Below are 17,951 nucleotides of genomic sequence, written 5' to 3' on the forward strand. Positions count from 1 at the left end.
ATATGTGTAATGTGTGTATCTGTAAAGCGCTTTGAGCACTGGAAAAGCGCTATAATAAATGCAAGGAATTATTATTATTAGAATGTCCTCTGAGTGTATTGAATAATTTAAAAGTATGTTTCATTACTTATGAGTTCAAGTTTTCCAGAGTTAGCACGTGTTATTTCGTCTTTGAACATCTCTGTTGTCTTGCTTTACCTTTTTATATTTTTAGATGTGATAATTTATTCAAGCACCAACACAGAGAGAACATTTCAAAATCAAAAATGACATGTGTGATATGCGTGCAGGCAGGGAAAGTGTATTTATATACAGCAGCACAGTTGGCAACGAGGTAACTGAAATAACTTTACTTAAAACATCAAAAGCGAGGACACAAAGTAGGGACGGGTGGCGCAGTGGTCTGTGCATCTGATCATGGACCAGTTTGAAACCCGCTCCTGCCGCCACTGCGTCAGGCCGTTGTGTCCTTGGGCAAGACACTTCACCCGGATTTGCTCCTGTGGGTATTGTCCACAGTACATGTATGATACTAATGTGTACTTGTAAAAGCGCCTCGATGACTTCGAGGCGTGAAGATGGACGGTGTGGCGCAGTGCGCTGTGCAATGATCATCAGATCAAGGGGTGAAACCCGCCGCTGCTGCCGTTGTGTCCTTGGGCAAGACACTTCACCAGAACTTGCTCCTGTGGGTATTGTCCACAGTGACCATTGCATGTATAAAAAAAAAATATGTGTAATGTGTATCTGTAAAGCGCTTTGAGCACTGGAAAAGCGCTATAATAAATGCAAGGAATTATTATTATTATTATTATTATTACAAAGTGCAAAAATAAACACATTATAAGCAGTGGTGTAAAGTTACTAAGTACATTTACTCAGGTACTGTACTTAAGTACAATTTTGAGGGACTTGTACTTTACTTGAGTGTTTCAATTTGTCTACTACTCCACTACAATTCAGAGGTAAATAGTGTCCTACTCCACTACATTTATATAATACCTGCTGATTTAAATGAATGGTGTGAAATATAATCAACACTTAAAAAATACTTAACCTGACACCTGGAGTAATATTTATGATCTACCCTGCACCTTTACCAGCTTTGATAATGGGTAATCTAAACTTATAATATATACTATTCCAAAACGGGCCATGCGCATATAGAGTACTTTTGCTTTTGGTAGTATATTTGGTTTCTAATACATACATACTTTTACTTGGGTAACATTTTGAATGCAGGACTTTTACTTGTAACAGAGCATTCCTACACTCTGGTACTTTTACTTAAGTACAATATCTGAGTACTTCTCCCACCTCAGATTATAATAGGACATTTAAATACAACTAATACAAAGTTAGTTAAGAGCAAAGAGGATAGACGTTACAAAAAGCTAAAATAGAAAAAGACGGGTATACATTAAAATGAATAATTCTTTGATTTGTGTGCACATAGGAGCATGCATGCTCGATTGTAACAGAGGCCTTGCATATTTCTATGTTTGTGAGTGCAGGGTTGGCTGCCTGCAGTGGGACAGAGGTGTTGGTGGGTGAGCAGAAGGAGACGGCAGCAGAGAAAGATGGAGGGGAAAGAGAGAGTCCCTCAGGCGTGTCCGGGCTCTGATGGCTCCCCTGACAACCTCCTCTGTAATGGTCTCCCTCTCTCTCTGAGTGCTGTGAAATTGCAGGCCGGCGCTCTACAGCTGAGGACTCGGAGGAGACAAACGGCCTTTTAATTCAGAGCGCAGAGAGGTGACGGAGAGGGAGGCCCGAAGGGAGGGCTACCAGTCAGACATCCATCATACTAACCTCTCCCTTGGGACTGGCCCTGCCAAAGAGGGGGCCCTGGAGGTGGTCTTGAGCGTACATGTGTGGGAGCGTGCACGTCTTTGGGGTTGGGGTGACACCGCATGCATTGAATGGCTTCTGCAGGAATAGAGGAGGAGGGGGAGGAGGCGGGGGCGGCGGTGGTCTGCTCAGGTGTCCAGGCTGTCAAGGTGCACAGTGGAGGGGAGGTGGAGGTAGATTTCTTTTCTCCATGTCTCACATTTATCTATATGCACTTTTTTTTTCTGATATATATTTCTATCTTCTCATTTTCCCTTTATGGCTTCATTTCAACTCCCAGTGCACAGCCGCTACTACAAATAACAAGCTACTTCTCTAAAAAGAAGGTTGTTTCTTTCTGTGTTTTAAAATATTTCCTCAAATCCAATTACTACAAATATTAACCTTTATTTCTATCATCCTTCGTGTGTGGAGCACATACTGAAAGGACACCGAGGGTTCAGGGTTTGTGTGTATCATGGTATGTTTACTCGCTTTGCATTACTAAATAAAAAATCATTGAGGAATACAGAGCAGTGCAGCTGCAGAGGTATTTCATGAAGGCCTCTTAGCAAAGAAAAGGCAGAGATGCTCAGATGTTGTACCTTGAAAGATATGTGTTGTGATGCTCTGCATGCTCTCGGTAAACCGTTGCAGGGGTAAACTAACAAAGCCTCTTTCCCCTCGAGTAGATCAATACATATGAAGAGTTTTCTGCAATTTTATAAAATAGTCATCAAAAATATTATTGTATATTTTCATTCCTTAATGAATCCTATCATTTCGCCTATAGGCTTTCGCGTGAATGTGTTGAATCCTAAAATGTTATCCAGGGTATTGATGTTTAAGCTTTATTTTCAATTGTAATGGAAAATGTCTGTTATTTAAATGAAATTACTCATAGGTTGCTTACAAAAAATGTGAGTCATAGGCCTGTTTCTATTAGTTCTGTGACCTGCGGGGAATATATCCTACGTAAGCAAAACACCGTTTTTATCAGGTTTCTTTAATGCTATGGAATTGTCTAATCAGTGTGCTCATATATTATGATAATGCCATGCATAAACCATGATGTGGTATGTTTGACTCCACCAAAATAACTATTTTTGAAGGGATAGGGTGGTTTACAAACTTCTGCAGATGCCTTTAAGTCAACATAACTCTATGAATAAGTATCAAAGGGAAATAAATGACAGTCCTTGAAGGAAAAGGCTCTAGAATTGTTTTCAACATTGATTGTGTCCCTATAGCTGCAGGATGAAATGCCATGCCAGGGTCAAGATAAGAGTTTGCAGTCAACATGTCAGAATGCATTGAACGCAGTAAACAGGGTGCAAGTAGAAGAAAGTATAAGCTATGTGTGATCACATCGGCCATATGATGTCCCCATTGAAAAGAGAAAAGCCTGTTGCTGTCCTTGGTGCTTGGTGCTTTTGGTACCAGGGACAGCTCCTTGTTTTCACAGGTGAGGGTCTCTCAGTTAGGGTCGTGTACACAGCAGAGCAAAGCAAAAGCAAACAGGGTTTTTTTCTTCTTCTATGCACAATGCAAAAGGGCTACATTCATTCAAACAAGAGATGATTGGACACATTTGCCTCACATGCTCGTTTTCCCACCGTTTTCTCCTGAATACCACCCCCCTCCTTTTTTGTTTGTCTCACCCGTGTTGTACAGGCTAAAGGGCGCTGTGTTAGGAGCTCTGATAATTGAGGAAACTCATTCAGGCTTGTCTCTACAAAGGCCTGGAATACACAGGTTAAACCACTGCTACCTGCAGCATACATCCACACTTGGTGTCCTGGGTGTAATTGTGATATAGAAAAACAGTAATTATGTACAGCTGAGAAATTGAGACTTCTTTGAATGGGTCTGCAACCGAAACAATTTTGGGATGCACAAAAAGGGGCAAAAACAGCCAATTAATTTGGCAAATTATGAATAAAAAGAAAAGATGGTATAGAAGTTGATAGCCATTACCTGACTTCTCCTTTCAGGTGTCAATGTGTCCTTCGGCAACACAAGGACAGTAGACTTAGGTGCTTTGAGTATGTATGTAAATGACCAAAAAAGTCAGAAAAAAAAGTTTTGCCAAATAATATAATGCATTTATAAGTCCTTTTATCTGGCATAACTGTAATTAATAATAAATTAAAGAGGTATAAAGGACTTAATATATATAATATTGACTCATTACAATTGGTCTATTTACCCTTTTTATTGCATTTCCTTCATCTCTTATGACTACCAGCTGTTGTTTATCTGTTCCTCTCTAAATGTTGTCTTGGATGACCTATAATCGTTTAAAATGAGTCAAAATTCACACCTAATGTTATTGAAATGAATCATCATTACCATGGAAAGAAAAAAATGCTTCTCGGCCGCATCCACTAACATGAATTAGCGTATTGCATGTTTGCTTAACTGCGAACTAACAAAACGAGCCTGTTGGTAAATATTGAAATTCCCTTCGATTGGTGGCCACTCTGTTAAAGCACCGGGTGACCAGGCTCTCCCTATTGATGAGCTCCAGCTAATCCATCGCATTTCCCTGTAAATAGCTTTCTGCATGAGAAAAGGCCCGCGGCCCCTCCTCTGCAGCCTGCACAGCCTCAATGTGATGCAGGAGCGTTTTGTCACAAGGCCATTATGAGGTTGTGTAGCATTAGCCCTTGTTCGGCTACTCCCATTCCCATTGCATCTATTCACATTCATCTCTGTGGCAGCAACGTGCCATTTAAACGCCTATCGTACAGGTATTTCCTAACCTTCCTCGTGTTGTGTGGACTTTGGAGGTGAAAGTCCGATCAAAGATGTTACAGGGGGGATCTCGGGTGGCACTAACTGATGCGTTTTCCCTTATAAAGTCAGTCTCTGTGCCCCACCATGGAACCTTCCACATGCATGCCTGGTCCTGTGTTCCTGTGTGTGATGCAGGTTCGCTCTGAGGCTTCAGCTATGAACGTGTAACCATAACAACTGTGTTCTGATTGGCTCTCCTGCCACGGGAATTAACGAGGGCGTTATCCAATGTGAGCGCTGGCAAAACCTCGTGATAACCACAGCCACAGTGATGAGAAAGTGGCGGCGTGAGGTGAGCCCGTAAGGAAATGACTGGACCCAAAACAAAGCATGAGCGAAGGGATACATTATTAGAAATAAACGCGTTTGAATAATGATGTTTTAACTGAGTTGGCGTGTGAAAACATGTCCGGTTTGTCCATTACGCAGTCCATCAGCTGGCGCGGCTGAAGCCTCTCGTCCTCTCTTTTGGATTGTGGATTGTGACAAGTGCCAGGACAGCAGCAGAACAGGACCAGGACTAATACTACCCTTCTCGGGGATTGTCCCTCTGCTGCCTTTCAACGGGAGGTTCCTCCACTTTTCGCCTGACAGCCCACCACCCGGAGCCAAGACGTTGTTCCCCGTAGACCCGGGTTGCCCCAGTCCGAGCAGCGCAGTCCGTGTGGGCAGGTCGGCACTCGGCGTCCTGCAGGCCGGAGACATGATGGCACACTGTGCCGGCTGTGAACGGCCCATCCTGGACCGGTTCCTCCTCAACGTGCTGGACCGAGCCTGGCACTCCAAGTGCGTCCAGTGCTGCGAGTGCAGCTGCGCCCTCTCCGAGAAGTGCTTCTCCAGGGACGGGAAGCTCTATTGCAAAACTGACTTTTTCAGGTACCGAGTCTGGATTCAAAGTTATTTAATATGGGCTCTGACTCCCGTCTTTACAAAAAAATACGCACAATACTTTGATTTAGGGTCAATGTTTCCAGGGGTACAAACAATTAAAGGATGAGAGGAATACAAAAACATACCAGCAATAGTAATGTGGCCCACAAAGTCAAGCCTGAAAATAATTTCTATGTGAAGGCAGGCCAAAATATCAAGTAAAGGCAAGTGTAATTATATTACCAGCAGAAGAGAGCTGCCCAAAAACCAATGTAGAAGTGTACATTATTTATTTAAATAGCAGGCTTTTAAAATAAATTATCAGTCGTGTATTTTTGGCCTTTTAAAATGGGGCCTCTACAACAAAACAACTAACATTTAATGTCATTGTGCATCCACGTATTCTGCGTTTTTATCTATTTTCCAGATCCAGACAACACTTTTTCCCAAACACCCATTAGGCTATTAACCGGTTCACAATTCCTAAAAAGTGTCTCAGGTAATTGAGTGATAAGTGAAGCCCTTGTTTGTCCGGTCGCACTCTCTTAGCATCATTTTCATTTGTATGTGTCAGTTATTTTCGCCCAAATTGTCTAATGACATGTAAGACATTAGCTTTTGTCCGGACGGGCTGTTATTGGCCTCGCACGGCCTTGGCCATCATATTAGTGCAGGTCCCATCAAGCGGTGGATTTAAATGGCAAGCCATTAGCCAGGCGAAACAGTAATCACGCTAATATGTCCATTTGTTGTGTAAGTAGAGTTGTGCCCTTTCGCTGGGGGAGGCTTGGCCATGCATGTGAAAGAGGGGACAGTGGAGCGATACCATTGCAAATGAAGAGACAAGCCTACATTAGTGTTAAAACAATGCTCCACAAAAGGAGTGCTTGCTTTCACCCTGAGGCTTAAGCACCCCCCGACAGGCCGGCTGAAAATCCAGGTATAACAGGCCCAAAGAGAGCCAACATCTTCCTTTAAACTCTTCATATAGTAAAAGCCTTAATGCAGGTGATAAACACTCACTGAATAACTCTTAATAATACTCAGGTGTGATTTATTTCACCCCTTTCCTCCATTATGCAAATACAAAAGCAGTCCTTCCAAATCAGGGAGGGGGGTATTCTGCAGAATTCATTTTTGGGTTATATGTGTATCAAATTGATGAGTCTTCCCACTCGGTATTTAAGCGGGTGAATATGGATTAAGAGAAGATTTTCACGCTAAAATGCTCCTACTCTGCTTAATCCTATAATATATCCGTGGCTACAATGTGTTGATTGTCACTAATACGTTTTGCGTGGGGTTATTGTCAGAGCACCTCCATCAAAAAATAATGAGCATGCGTTTTCTCTCGATCCTCAATATAAAAAAGGCAACGACTGATTTTTTTCCTATTTTATTTCTTTCGTTTGAACGCGTCTCCGTCGTTATTATAATTGTTCCCAGAAGATAGACAGGTGACATGCGTTTGCTTTTTTGTTTATTGTGAATGGTTGTTTACTTATTACTAAATACATAGGATACTTTACAAAAATATTGAATAGTACTGCTAATGTATTATTATACGGACTTTTACTGGAATCATGAGAAGCATTGTTTTAGTGTTAAAATATATATTATTATTATTGCAATTATTATCATGCTGTTATTATTACTCTGTGCTGGTATGTGCTAGTATAATATTTGGCTGGAAATAAAAACAGTTTTAGCATTATTATATTTTGGATTGTGTTAACAATGGCCTATTTGTAAGTGTTAGTGCTGGAACTATATTATATTCCTACCAAACTATTATGATATCATTATCACATCTTATTATTACTGATATGGTTATTTGGAGAAAATCAAGGCTGATTTATAAAATCATGTCTTGTCCCCAACGAGGGCTTTTTGCGCTTCTTCTGTCATCATTTTGTGTGGGACTTAACTCGATGCAATCTCGCTTTTGTATTTAATAACAAAAAAACAACATATTTGACATTATTTTTCGTTTTTTGCAGGCGGTTTGGCACTAAATGCGCGGGCTGTCTGCAGGGCATCTCTCCAAACGACCTGGTCCGCAAAGCACGTAACAAAGTGTTCCACCTGAACTGCTTCACCTGCATGGTGTGTAACAAGCAGCTGTCCACGGGAGAGGAGCTTTACGTGATAGACGAAAACAAGTTTGTGTGCAAAGAAGATTACGCCAGCTCCGGGGCCATTAAGGAAGTCAACTTGAACTCAGGTAATCAACGCGAGAATAAGCCGTGATCAGTGTGTGTTCGTCTCTTTTTCCATCTCAAATCGCCCTGTTCTGGACAAATAAATAAATCCACATCTGATAAATAGAATTGGCTTTTGAATAGAGGAAAATATGATGGAGCCTATAATGTCCCGTCATATTCAGTTTTTTGTTGAACCTTTGCTTTGTCCGTGGAGAGCATTTCACAACAACCTTGTCAGATGATTGGTTTCAATATTTGCCTTCCGCGGGACAATGGCTTTCTATTATTGTACACCAGGATCCACTGGGGATGATGACGTTAGTGTGTCCAGCTCCTCTTCCCGCAGTCTATTCATCCCCATCCCGCCTGTGCATTCAGACTGACGCTCCCTTATCCTGAACGGCCCAAATGTGTACATAGACGTATTTGTGTGTGATATTCAATCATGTGCAATGGAGCCTTCTATATGTATTTAATCAGAAATAGTCTTCAGTGATATATTTAACAAGCTATTTTATGAAATCTGAAAATACCTTCAATAAGTAATAATAATAATATATTAAGCTTAATTTGTTAAGCAGAAATGCAGTCCAACGCTCATCTCAGCCACAGAAAATGTATAATACCAAGAGACGTTGAATAACATAGACAAAAAAAAAGTAATATAGGTAATGTAACTAAAAGGTGCATTAAAAAGAGGATAGTGCACATTCACAATCAAGTAGGGGGGACATCTCACCCATGTGCCTTTTTTCTGACAGTTTTCAATGAAATATGACACATATTTTGAATGCATTTTCTAGTGTTGCCGCTGTGCATCTCCAAGCCTAATTAAAAAAAACACCCCCCCCCCCCCCCCCCCCCTCTCCTCCTCCTGCGTGACATTTCGGATCGTGACCTTCCTCTTGTTTGTTTGCCCCTCAGTGTCGTCGTGTACAGATAGGAGTTTATCGCCGGATCTGCAGGACCCAATACAGGACGACATAAAAGAGACGGACAATTCCACGTCCTCTGATAAGGAAACGAACAATATTGAGAATGAGGAGCAGAACTCGGGGACCAAAAGGCGGGGGCCCCGGACCACCATCAAGGCTAAGCAGCTGGAAACGTTAAAGGCCGCGTTTGTCGCCACGCCGAAACCCACCCGGCACATCCGGGAACAATTGGCCCAGGAAACAGGACTAAACATGCGCGTCATCCAGGTAGGATCAGCTGTGAGCGTGTGCGGAAAAGTGAATGAAATTGGGGAGGGTCATCAGAGACAAAGACAAATTAGAGACAAATTACGGATTATAAATTGCTTTTTGATTTAGCTGGAATTAACTGAGTTTTTAATTGAAGGCCTCATCATGTGTTAGAGAAATGTCAAACATAATGGGCTCTATTAGCTGCATATAGATTAAATCTGACATTATCCCCCACGAATTCCATACAGTATGTGCACGTTTTATATTGCTAAAGCCATTTTGATGGAATTGTAATCTGAAATAATAATGATACAAATATTTCTAAAATGGGGATAATTGACTAAACACGTGACAAAGACAATCTTTGTCATCTTGCATTATAATTTGTATTTTAACAACAGTCTTATAGTAAAACTCAATCATGTGTGTGGCCTAAAATGAGTTTTATTTCCCCACATAACAATGTAATCTCCCCTCTTTTATCATTTAAAGTAGCCCCAAAATATTCTACATTTCACATTTTTTATTAGTTTTTCTACTTTTAGAATAATTCCACTGATGATTTTATTTAAAGCACTACTTTAAAAAATATGGTCTGTTCATTCCACTTTTTTTTTATTCCTATAAATTCCACTCCACTATTTGCATTTAATTTCCACGTCGCTGTACACCTGCAGGCGTTCATTTATGCCCTGAAATTAAGTTCTACTAATCCAATTCACTGATACATGGATATAATAAATACCTTTTTTTAAAGAATGTAATTTATTTTGTGCAGACAGCGGTTCTTTTAGTAATCAAACATGTTGCACAGCCATGAAATTAGTAAAAGGTTAGTTTTGTGTTTTGGCAGGAGAACCTCCAAACATGATTTGCAGTTAAACACAAACACACACTGTTTTGGACCCTGTCTGCCTTTTTCACCCTCAAACACAAATACACAGAAACACAGAAACACACACACACACACAGTGTCTGAGTTGCAGACTGTGTCAGGATGATTAGCACCATCTCTGCCAACTGTGATGTGGCTTTTTGTGCACTCACTGTAATTATCGCTGATTTCACAGATTTACATACCACCCTCCCCTTTCCCACCTCTCTGCTCTTACTCACTTGCAGCCTGTTCCCACTGCATATCAGAGCAGACCAGGGCCTCTCCAGAGCCCCTTCTATATCATATACTGCAGGCTGCTGTGTGTGTGCGTGCGTGTGCGCGTGTGTGAGAGCTGCATCAACAGAGCTCAATCAAGCAGTCAATAAATCAATCAATCAATCAGGCAGTCGTCCCTCCGCTGTGATCCCCACCCCTGTGTGTTGCTTGGAGCCAAAATGGAGGCTGTGTTTCGTCATCTTCCTCCTCCTCGCTCACTGTGTGTTAAATACCATTGCTCTCAACACGGGGAGCCCTGTGAGCCACGCTGCTTTCTCCAGCATGTGTATGTAATCCCTAAGCAACGCTCTCTCGAGGGGAGCGGGAGCATTTCCATAAAAATGTACCCTACAGTTAGACGATTGTTCTCAATAAGCAGGTGTCGCCTCTGCCGCCGGAGCACATAGAACAGCGTCTAAGTGGTTTTAGGTGTTTTTGTGTGTGTGTGTTGTTGCTAATCTCTAGCACAGTGGGATTGTGCCTCTGGTGTAGCCTGGCTGGGGTGAGCATACATCATTATACAGCAGTGATGCACAGGCGAAACAAGATATGTTATGTGCTTATAATGCAGACACTCTTCCATATGGTGTGTAGTCAAATCCTCCTTTGTTCCTCTTCAAAGACAGTTTATCTAACGTTGGTGAAAAGGCTCTGATTTGAAGCTTTAACTGTTGATTTGAATGTTACTAAGTTGCATTAGGTTGTGTGTTGGGGCACAATTGCTAATCCTCTGTATTGTGTCTTTGTATACAATCAAAGATAACACGTTTTAAACAGAACATCTTTATGAGACTTTACTCCTGTTTCTTTGATACTTTGTGCTTTCTGGAGAAATATTGTCACACTTCTATTATGTATATAAAAGGGTGAAATACAGGGACCAAACAATTCTGGTATACAACGATATGCAAATCTGATATATTGGTTGGTTTTGACATTTTCCGTGAGCTGGAACTGCATTGGAATGGTTTACGCGTTTCGCTGAACTTTAACAGCATTAGAGGAGTTTGTTTGTTTGCCATTTGAATGCCAAGATCCGAAAACCTAAAATAATGCAAAACAATACTGTAGATACATTTCAAAATGTTTACAGAGCTGTCGGAGAAGTGGGAGGATGATGAAACTGATGCACATTTATTTTTTCATAAAGAATGACTATTTTGCTTTGAAATACCAGCCCTTTCAAAGGCTTGAATCTATTCAAATCTGCATTTTAATGATGCTTCACACACACTCTGTAACAGTGAGCATGAAGTTGAACAGATCTGTGAAATGAACCAAAGTGATCAGGATTTAAATGAAGCTGACTAATATACATTTGTCTTCAATTCTGTCAGTATTTGTTTGTGCATGATGCAACAGACTGAATCTTGTAGTCATCAGGATCAGATTTTAAATCTTACATGGTTTGCACTGTTCGCACGAGACAGTAGAAGCTGACAGTGATAAAGCAGTGTCATGGTGATCATCTTTTTCTTGCCTTCCCGGTTTGATGCAGGTCTGGTTTCAGAACAGAAGATCCAAAGAGCGACGAATGAAGCAGCTGAGTGCTCTGGGGGCCCGGCGGCACGCCTTCTTCAGGGGCCCGAGGAGGATGAGGCCCCTGGGAGGAAGGCTGGAGGATCCCGACATCTTAGGACCCGGGGCCTACGGTTATTACGGAGGTAAGAATGAAAGTGTTCACAAAACACGCAGGGCCACTTTACTTAACTTTACATTACACGTGTATGCCCAGTCCTATATGTCTTAAATATACTGGGTCATTGTTGCGTGAGTATTGCAAACATGTTGGGGTTCTACTTTGTTGTGATCACAAAATCACCTCTATGCGGAGTTCATCCTCACTTTTATACTTGAATATACAAACACGCCATTAGTTACCGTGTGAGGCTGCAGGAAGATTACATAAAGCGTATTTTTCATCCACTAAACACTGCGGATGGTGTATAGGGTATTTGATTTGGAAAACAAGATGCACATGATTCTTTGATCTCATTTGTGGGAATGCTCTGTGAAAGTTCAAGAGTTGTTTTTCTAATTTAAGTTTTTATATAAAGATTCTTAAGGCTCGAAATAATGATTAAACCTGTTAAGTTCTCACAAACTGACTCTCAGTCCTCCAGTGCTCATGCTGGAGAAATGGGTTCCAATCAGACCACAGGAGGGGTGGCACATTTTACTCATTCAAAAGATCATGTGTTTTTATTTATATAAAAAAATACAGAACTAGTTTTTGTGGGATTTAATCCTGCACTGGAAATGTCACCCTTACATTTTGATAAATACTAAAGCGTGCTTCAGAGCCCTTTACAGATTACAACATTTGAAAAAAAAGAGTCACTTCTTGAACATACTGTATATTCATGTTGAATATACATTTGCTGTGTCTTTAACAAATGATTAGGATCAATGTTTAGACTCTTTTTAAGAAAACTGAGACGTTATATTATTATTATAAGTTTTAAAGAAAAAAAAAGCAATGCAATAATTAATAGCGAATATTTCGAGCATTAAAAGATAAATATTCGGAAGAAGAACTCCAACCTAAAACACTGACATGCGATTTTATATTAAAATGTAATTTGCATATTACATTATAACCTTTCTGGTCAACTATAAACATCTCTCTAGCAATAACATTAGTAATGACTTTCTTTTGGCCGGCTTAGATGAAAACATGTAGAGCTTCATGTGGTGACCAGGACACTGCAAATTAAAATAACTATGTGTGACTGACCTGCAGCATAACAAGCCTTTTGAATATGTGTAGCTATTACAATTGTGAAATCATCTTTTCATTGACTTCTAGAGATAGGCTCCACCTAGTTTTCCACATATTCAAATGAATTTCTGATGAAATTATAAGCATTTATTTATTTACACTGTATTTTCTATTCTTACTCAGTTGTGCTAAAAAAGCTATGCAATCTCCAGTTGGTGTAAGGACTCCTTCAAATCAATATCCCTCTGAAGAATCTCGATTGAATGCTATTAAAGCCTCAGTTGGTCAAGAAAAAAAAAGAAATGTGATGACAATAGCAGATGGCCGGCATGCTATAACAACAACGGCTCCACACTGAACCGCAGGAATAAATCAGATGCACCTGTCATGTATATCAGCAGTTTGTTTTTCAAGGACAGTCTGAGAGAAATGGTTTCTATACAGCTCCTGCACATCTACCTGAAAGGCCGGGGCATTGAAGATACAATGAGCTGAAGCTGTCAAGGCTGCGAGGCAGGGAGTGGGAGGGGGAAACGTAGGACAAAACCTTCATCCCTCACTCTCCTGCTTTCTTCGCACGCTGCTTTTCACACCCTATTGTGCCGCAGCAGCAACAAGCCAGTCTGTTGGCCTCTCTCCGAACTCGCTGCCTCCTTATGTTCCTCCGCTGCTGCTTAGCGAGGCAAGAATACCTGTGTGTCTGCATGCGCGAGGGTAATTATAGTTTACAGAGCCAACACCCCCTTTCCTCAATCCCCACCCCCATCACACACACACGCACACACACGCCACGCAGGCCACAAAACACACGCTTGTTGTTTACTCTCAAGGTCGGCCAAACTATCAGGGTCCTGTTTGTGAGATCAAATAATTAGCGTGTTTGTAAAGTCATGTCGGCTCCTATTGTTCCTGTTGATACTTTCCAAAAGCCACGGGCAACGGCACATAAATGCAGTTGTTATAATTAGGCAGCGTATCTCTGGATATGTAACCTGTTCGCTGCCTGGTTAGACTGGGATAAGAGGGACAAGAGCATATGGTGGGAGTGCAGACATGCTAGTGCAACATCTGGGGCAGCGGGAAGAAGTCTGCCATCGGTCTCAGTTCAAGGTGGTGTAGAAACAGAATGGATTTAATGCATCTGAGGTAATTTGGAGCAGAGGGTGGATGTACATTTGGAAGGAGAATATGGAAGCGGGGAGAAGCAGAAGGCAGGCGGGGGCTTGTAATTGTTAATGGGTTCAAACGGTGTGTGGAGTAATTAGCTACATGTGGAGTGGGGGAATACTTTATAAACTGTTCTGACGGTATAAACAACTCATGTTTTAGGGAATAGTAAGTCAAGTTGAATATGCAAAAGGATGGCCTCCAGTACTTTTGCCATATCAACTCTTTACATATTGCAAGCCGGTTTCTTGTCCAGGTCTGCTTCCTTTTGAGACTGTGGCCGTGTTGAAAGGATTGTAAAGCGGTGACTTCTACAATCTCTGCTTTATTAATAAAATAATATTTGTAGATGTTGGTAAATATTCTCATTAGTCTAGCGATCAGCTTTTATACCACTATCAGCCAGTTAGCTTTGTTTATAGACTGGACATGGGGAGCAAAACCTTGCCTAGCTTAGCAATATCCAATGGTAACAAACTCGGCTAATATCAAGGATATATCCCCTGCTGCTTGGTTCTCCGTGTACAACACGTGTATATAGGGAAGGCACGTTTATTTTTATAGTACATTTCAACACAAGACCATTTTAAAGTGCTTCACAAGAATGAAAACAAAACATTAAAAGCATTAAGATATAGTGCAACAGAAACACATTATAACATTACTTTGGAATCCAGCTTAAGTGAGTGTTAATGAAATATCTCTGGTTTATAGCAAATATCTAAAAGTGATGCTCAGTGCATGGAATCAAATAAGGGTTGGTTCATCCTAATTGAAAACCTTTTGCATCATCTACTGTTAGTTCTGGTTTATTCAAGCTTTGAGATATTCAGAATTATTGTAGTTAAATACTCACAGTAATGGACAGTGTGTTGTCCTGATTCCCTGTTGACTAACAAACACATAGTCACAGATAAAGGAACAAGGACATTGTTGTGAAAATGCTTGTACCTGTTAATAATTGTAAGCACAAGGTTGTATTTTTGGGTGGGGGCAAATACCATAGACATGTATACAAAGGTTTCTGCACGGCTAGACATTACTGGACAGAATTCAAGATACATTCAAAGTAAACTTATAAATAATGAATGAAAATGACTTCACGTTGGAGACATGAATATGAAAATACCTACAGATATCAAACATTAGTCTGGTGCCAAAACTGCGCTGAAACCTCTCGGAGGCGTAAACATGTCAGTCAGTGTTAGAGGTTATGAAGGGAAGATTTGTAAATCCGTGTGTGTGCTGGAGATTTGTGTGAAAGCAAGGAATTTGGGCTGTATTGTGTCATTAATATGCCAGTTTCTGCTGCAGCGCTTTGAAGTGAAAGCCATGAGAAAGTTGAATTACTTTATACAATAAAAACATCAGTCATCACCACGCTTTGGTTAATATCGGAGAGAGGGGGGTTTTAAACCTCAAGTTAGTTGTTTTATTTGATGGAAAATATATATTATTGGGTTTTGGTTGGTCAGACTGTTTTGGGAAGGACATTCATTTTCCCCAGTGGATGAATCCCTGACATCGGTGATCCACTGACTTTTCCTGTGGGGCCACCATGAATGATGATTAATGTACAGACTAAAGAAGCCATTGCTTCTGATGGATGCATATGTTGTTAAACATATGCATCCATTGAATTTAGGTCCCAACATAGAACCTCTTGATGATTGGCTGAAATATTAAAGGCTTAATGCGGTTTGCATAGAGAACAATTTGTTCTTATGATGATTGTGATGCTGCACAAACGACTGGACTTGTTTGGAAGGTTATTGATGATCCAAACCTGTTATTGTGGATACAAACACAACAGCTCGGTGTGGTTTGATGGAATAATGCAGTATACAAATGGATTAAGAGCGGTTACTAAATTGTTTGATTAGTCAATTGTCCAACATTCAATTGGAACATTTAAATAATCAATTCATCTTGTTATTAATTTACCAAGCTTCTTAGAATATCTACAAATAATTGTAAATTGTGTTTTTGGACTGTTGGTTGGACAAATCTAGTAATGTAAGGATACCACTCTGTGCTCGAGGAAATTGATATGGATATCTTGTACTGTTTTCTGACTTTACAGACCAAAAACACATTTGGCAGTATAATTGATAATGAAAATCATCGATAGTTGCACTTCTAGATGGATTGCATGCTGGGAATAATTGAGCGTGATCTGCGTAGCTCAGGAAGTAGCCACAGCCCAGTGAGGTAGAGGAGAGGGGATGGATGATGCTGGAAGCTGCACCAGCCGTGATGGAGAGGAGATGCAGCAGGCGACAGGACCTGGCAGGAATCTCATTCTGGAGTTCCTCATCCAAATCCCGAAGTTTCAGCAGGGGAATCCATCGAGAGGCACGCATGGCTGCGAGCTGAATGAGTGAGGGAGATGAATGCAGTGTGTAAAAGGCGAGAGAACTGAGGTGGAGAGGTGTGGAGTTGTTTATACACTCAAATGAGGCTGTTGGAGACCGGTTGGTTTGAAATTGGACATAATCAATTTCACCACTTAGGTAAGGGTGGAGGTGTGAAGCTGCACACCGCTGTGGGGGAAATGTGGATATTTTGATGTATATTTAAATACTTTAATTGAAAGTCTAACCCCTGGTGTTTTCTCCTGTCCCTCCGCAGAATACCAAGGTGACTATTATGGACCAGGAACTAACTACGACTTCTTCCCTCACGGCCCTCCATCCTCGCAGGCTCAGTCTCCGGCCGAGTCGCCCTACATCCTGAGCTCTGGACCCGGACCCATGGAGGGCTCAGGCCACCACCCCTCAGACGACCAAAGGTTCACGGACATGATCTCCCACGCTGAAACCCCCAGTCCAGAGCCGGGCTTACCAAACTCCCTGCAGCCTATCCCGGGGGAGGCCTACGGGGGCGGGCCCAGCCCCCCTTTCTCATTGGCCAGTAACTCCAGCTACAGCGCTCCCATGTCCCACCAAGGCCCGGAGATGGGAGAGAGCACAGCCTGGTAAAGGACAAACAACAGGGACCTTTCCTGGGCTGAATGTCAGCCTGGTTAATTCAGGAGATGAAAAAGAAAAACACACACATTGGGAAGTGAACAATACAGCTGAAATTTTTATGGAGGACTTTTTGAATCACGGACTGATTTTGACAATTGGAAACGGAATCAAGAATGGGACAGCCTGCTGGAAAAATGAATATTTGCTGCCCAGTAGACTCTCCAAAGCATATCCCCTCCTGGATTACTGGACTTGAAATTATTTAATAATAATAATTTGTGATTCCACCCAGCAAAAAATGCTAATCGCCTTCCCCTTGATGTTAACGAAGGTATCTTGTCATGCTCGAGGGACACATTAGAGATTAATGCCAAAGGGGACATCTTAAGTTCTCTTAATTTCTGTCCAAACTTTCTTTTTGCTTAAAAGCAATATGCGTTTTTATTATTATGTTCATTGCCACACTACACTCAATATTTAAAGATAACGGACCAGGTTTAAAAACATGCTTTAATTTTCATATACAAAATCGTACGTGGCAAACTAGACATGATACGTCAAAAACGTTGCTTTAAGCGTTCTTCTCTATTAGACAATATGTCAAATCAAAGGCTGCTTCTTCATAGAAACCACACGCACACGCGCACACACGCACACGCGCACACACACACACACACACACATACACCACACACACACACGCACACACACACACACCACACACACACACACACACACACACACACACACACACACACACACACACACACACACACACACACATCTCTGGCATTGACTTTCTCCAGCACACATCTCAGCTTTAAGTCCCTTAATGCACAAAAAGCGTTTTTTTATCATAGCCCAAAAAGAAGGGTGTCTGTACCATTATTCAAAACACGGACACAATTATACCGACACTTGTACTCACGCATGCACATACACACACACACACGCACACATACACACACACACACACACACATACACACACACACACACACACATACACACACACACACACACACACACACACACACACACGCGCGCACACA

At 41.3% G+C, this 17,951-nt stretch overlaps 1 protein-coding gene across 1 annotated transcript; it reads left to right on the plus strand.

Moving 5' to 3' along the window:
- The first annotated feature begins 5,135 nt into the window (after positions 1–5,135).
- On the plus strand, positions 5,136–17,565 carry lhx5 (LIM homeobox 5). The gene is made up of 5 exons (XM_034096311.2): positions 5,136–5,502; positions 7,497–7,720; positions 8,625–8,902; positions 11,539–11,704; positions 16,561–17,565. Exons 1-5 carry the CDS (start codon positions 5,330–5,332, stop codon positions 16,908–16,910), a joined length of 1,191 nt encoding a protein of 396 aa, XP_033952202.1. The 5' UTR covers positions 5,136–5,329; the 3' UTR covers positions 16,911–17,565.
- Positions 17,566–17,951: the final 386 nt, after the last annotated feature.

The sequence above is a fragment of the Pseudochaenichthys georgianus genome, chromosome 12 (genome assembly GCF_902827115.2).
Source record: "Pseudochaenichthys georgianus chromosome 12, fPseGeo1.2, whole genome shotgun sequence".
NCBI classification, from domain to species: domain Eukaryota; kingdom Metazoa; phylum Chordata; class Actinopteri; order Perciformes; family Channichthyidae; genus Pseudochaenichthys; species Pseudochaenichthys georgianus.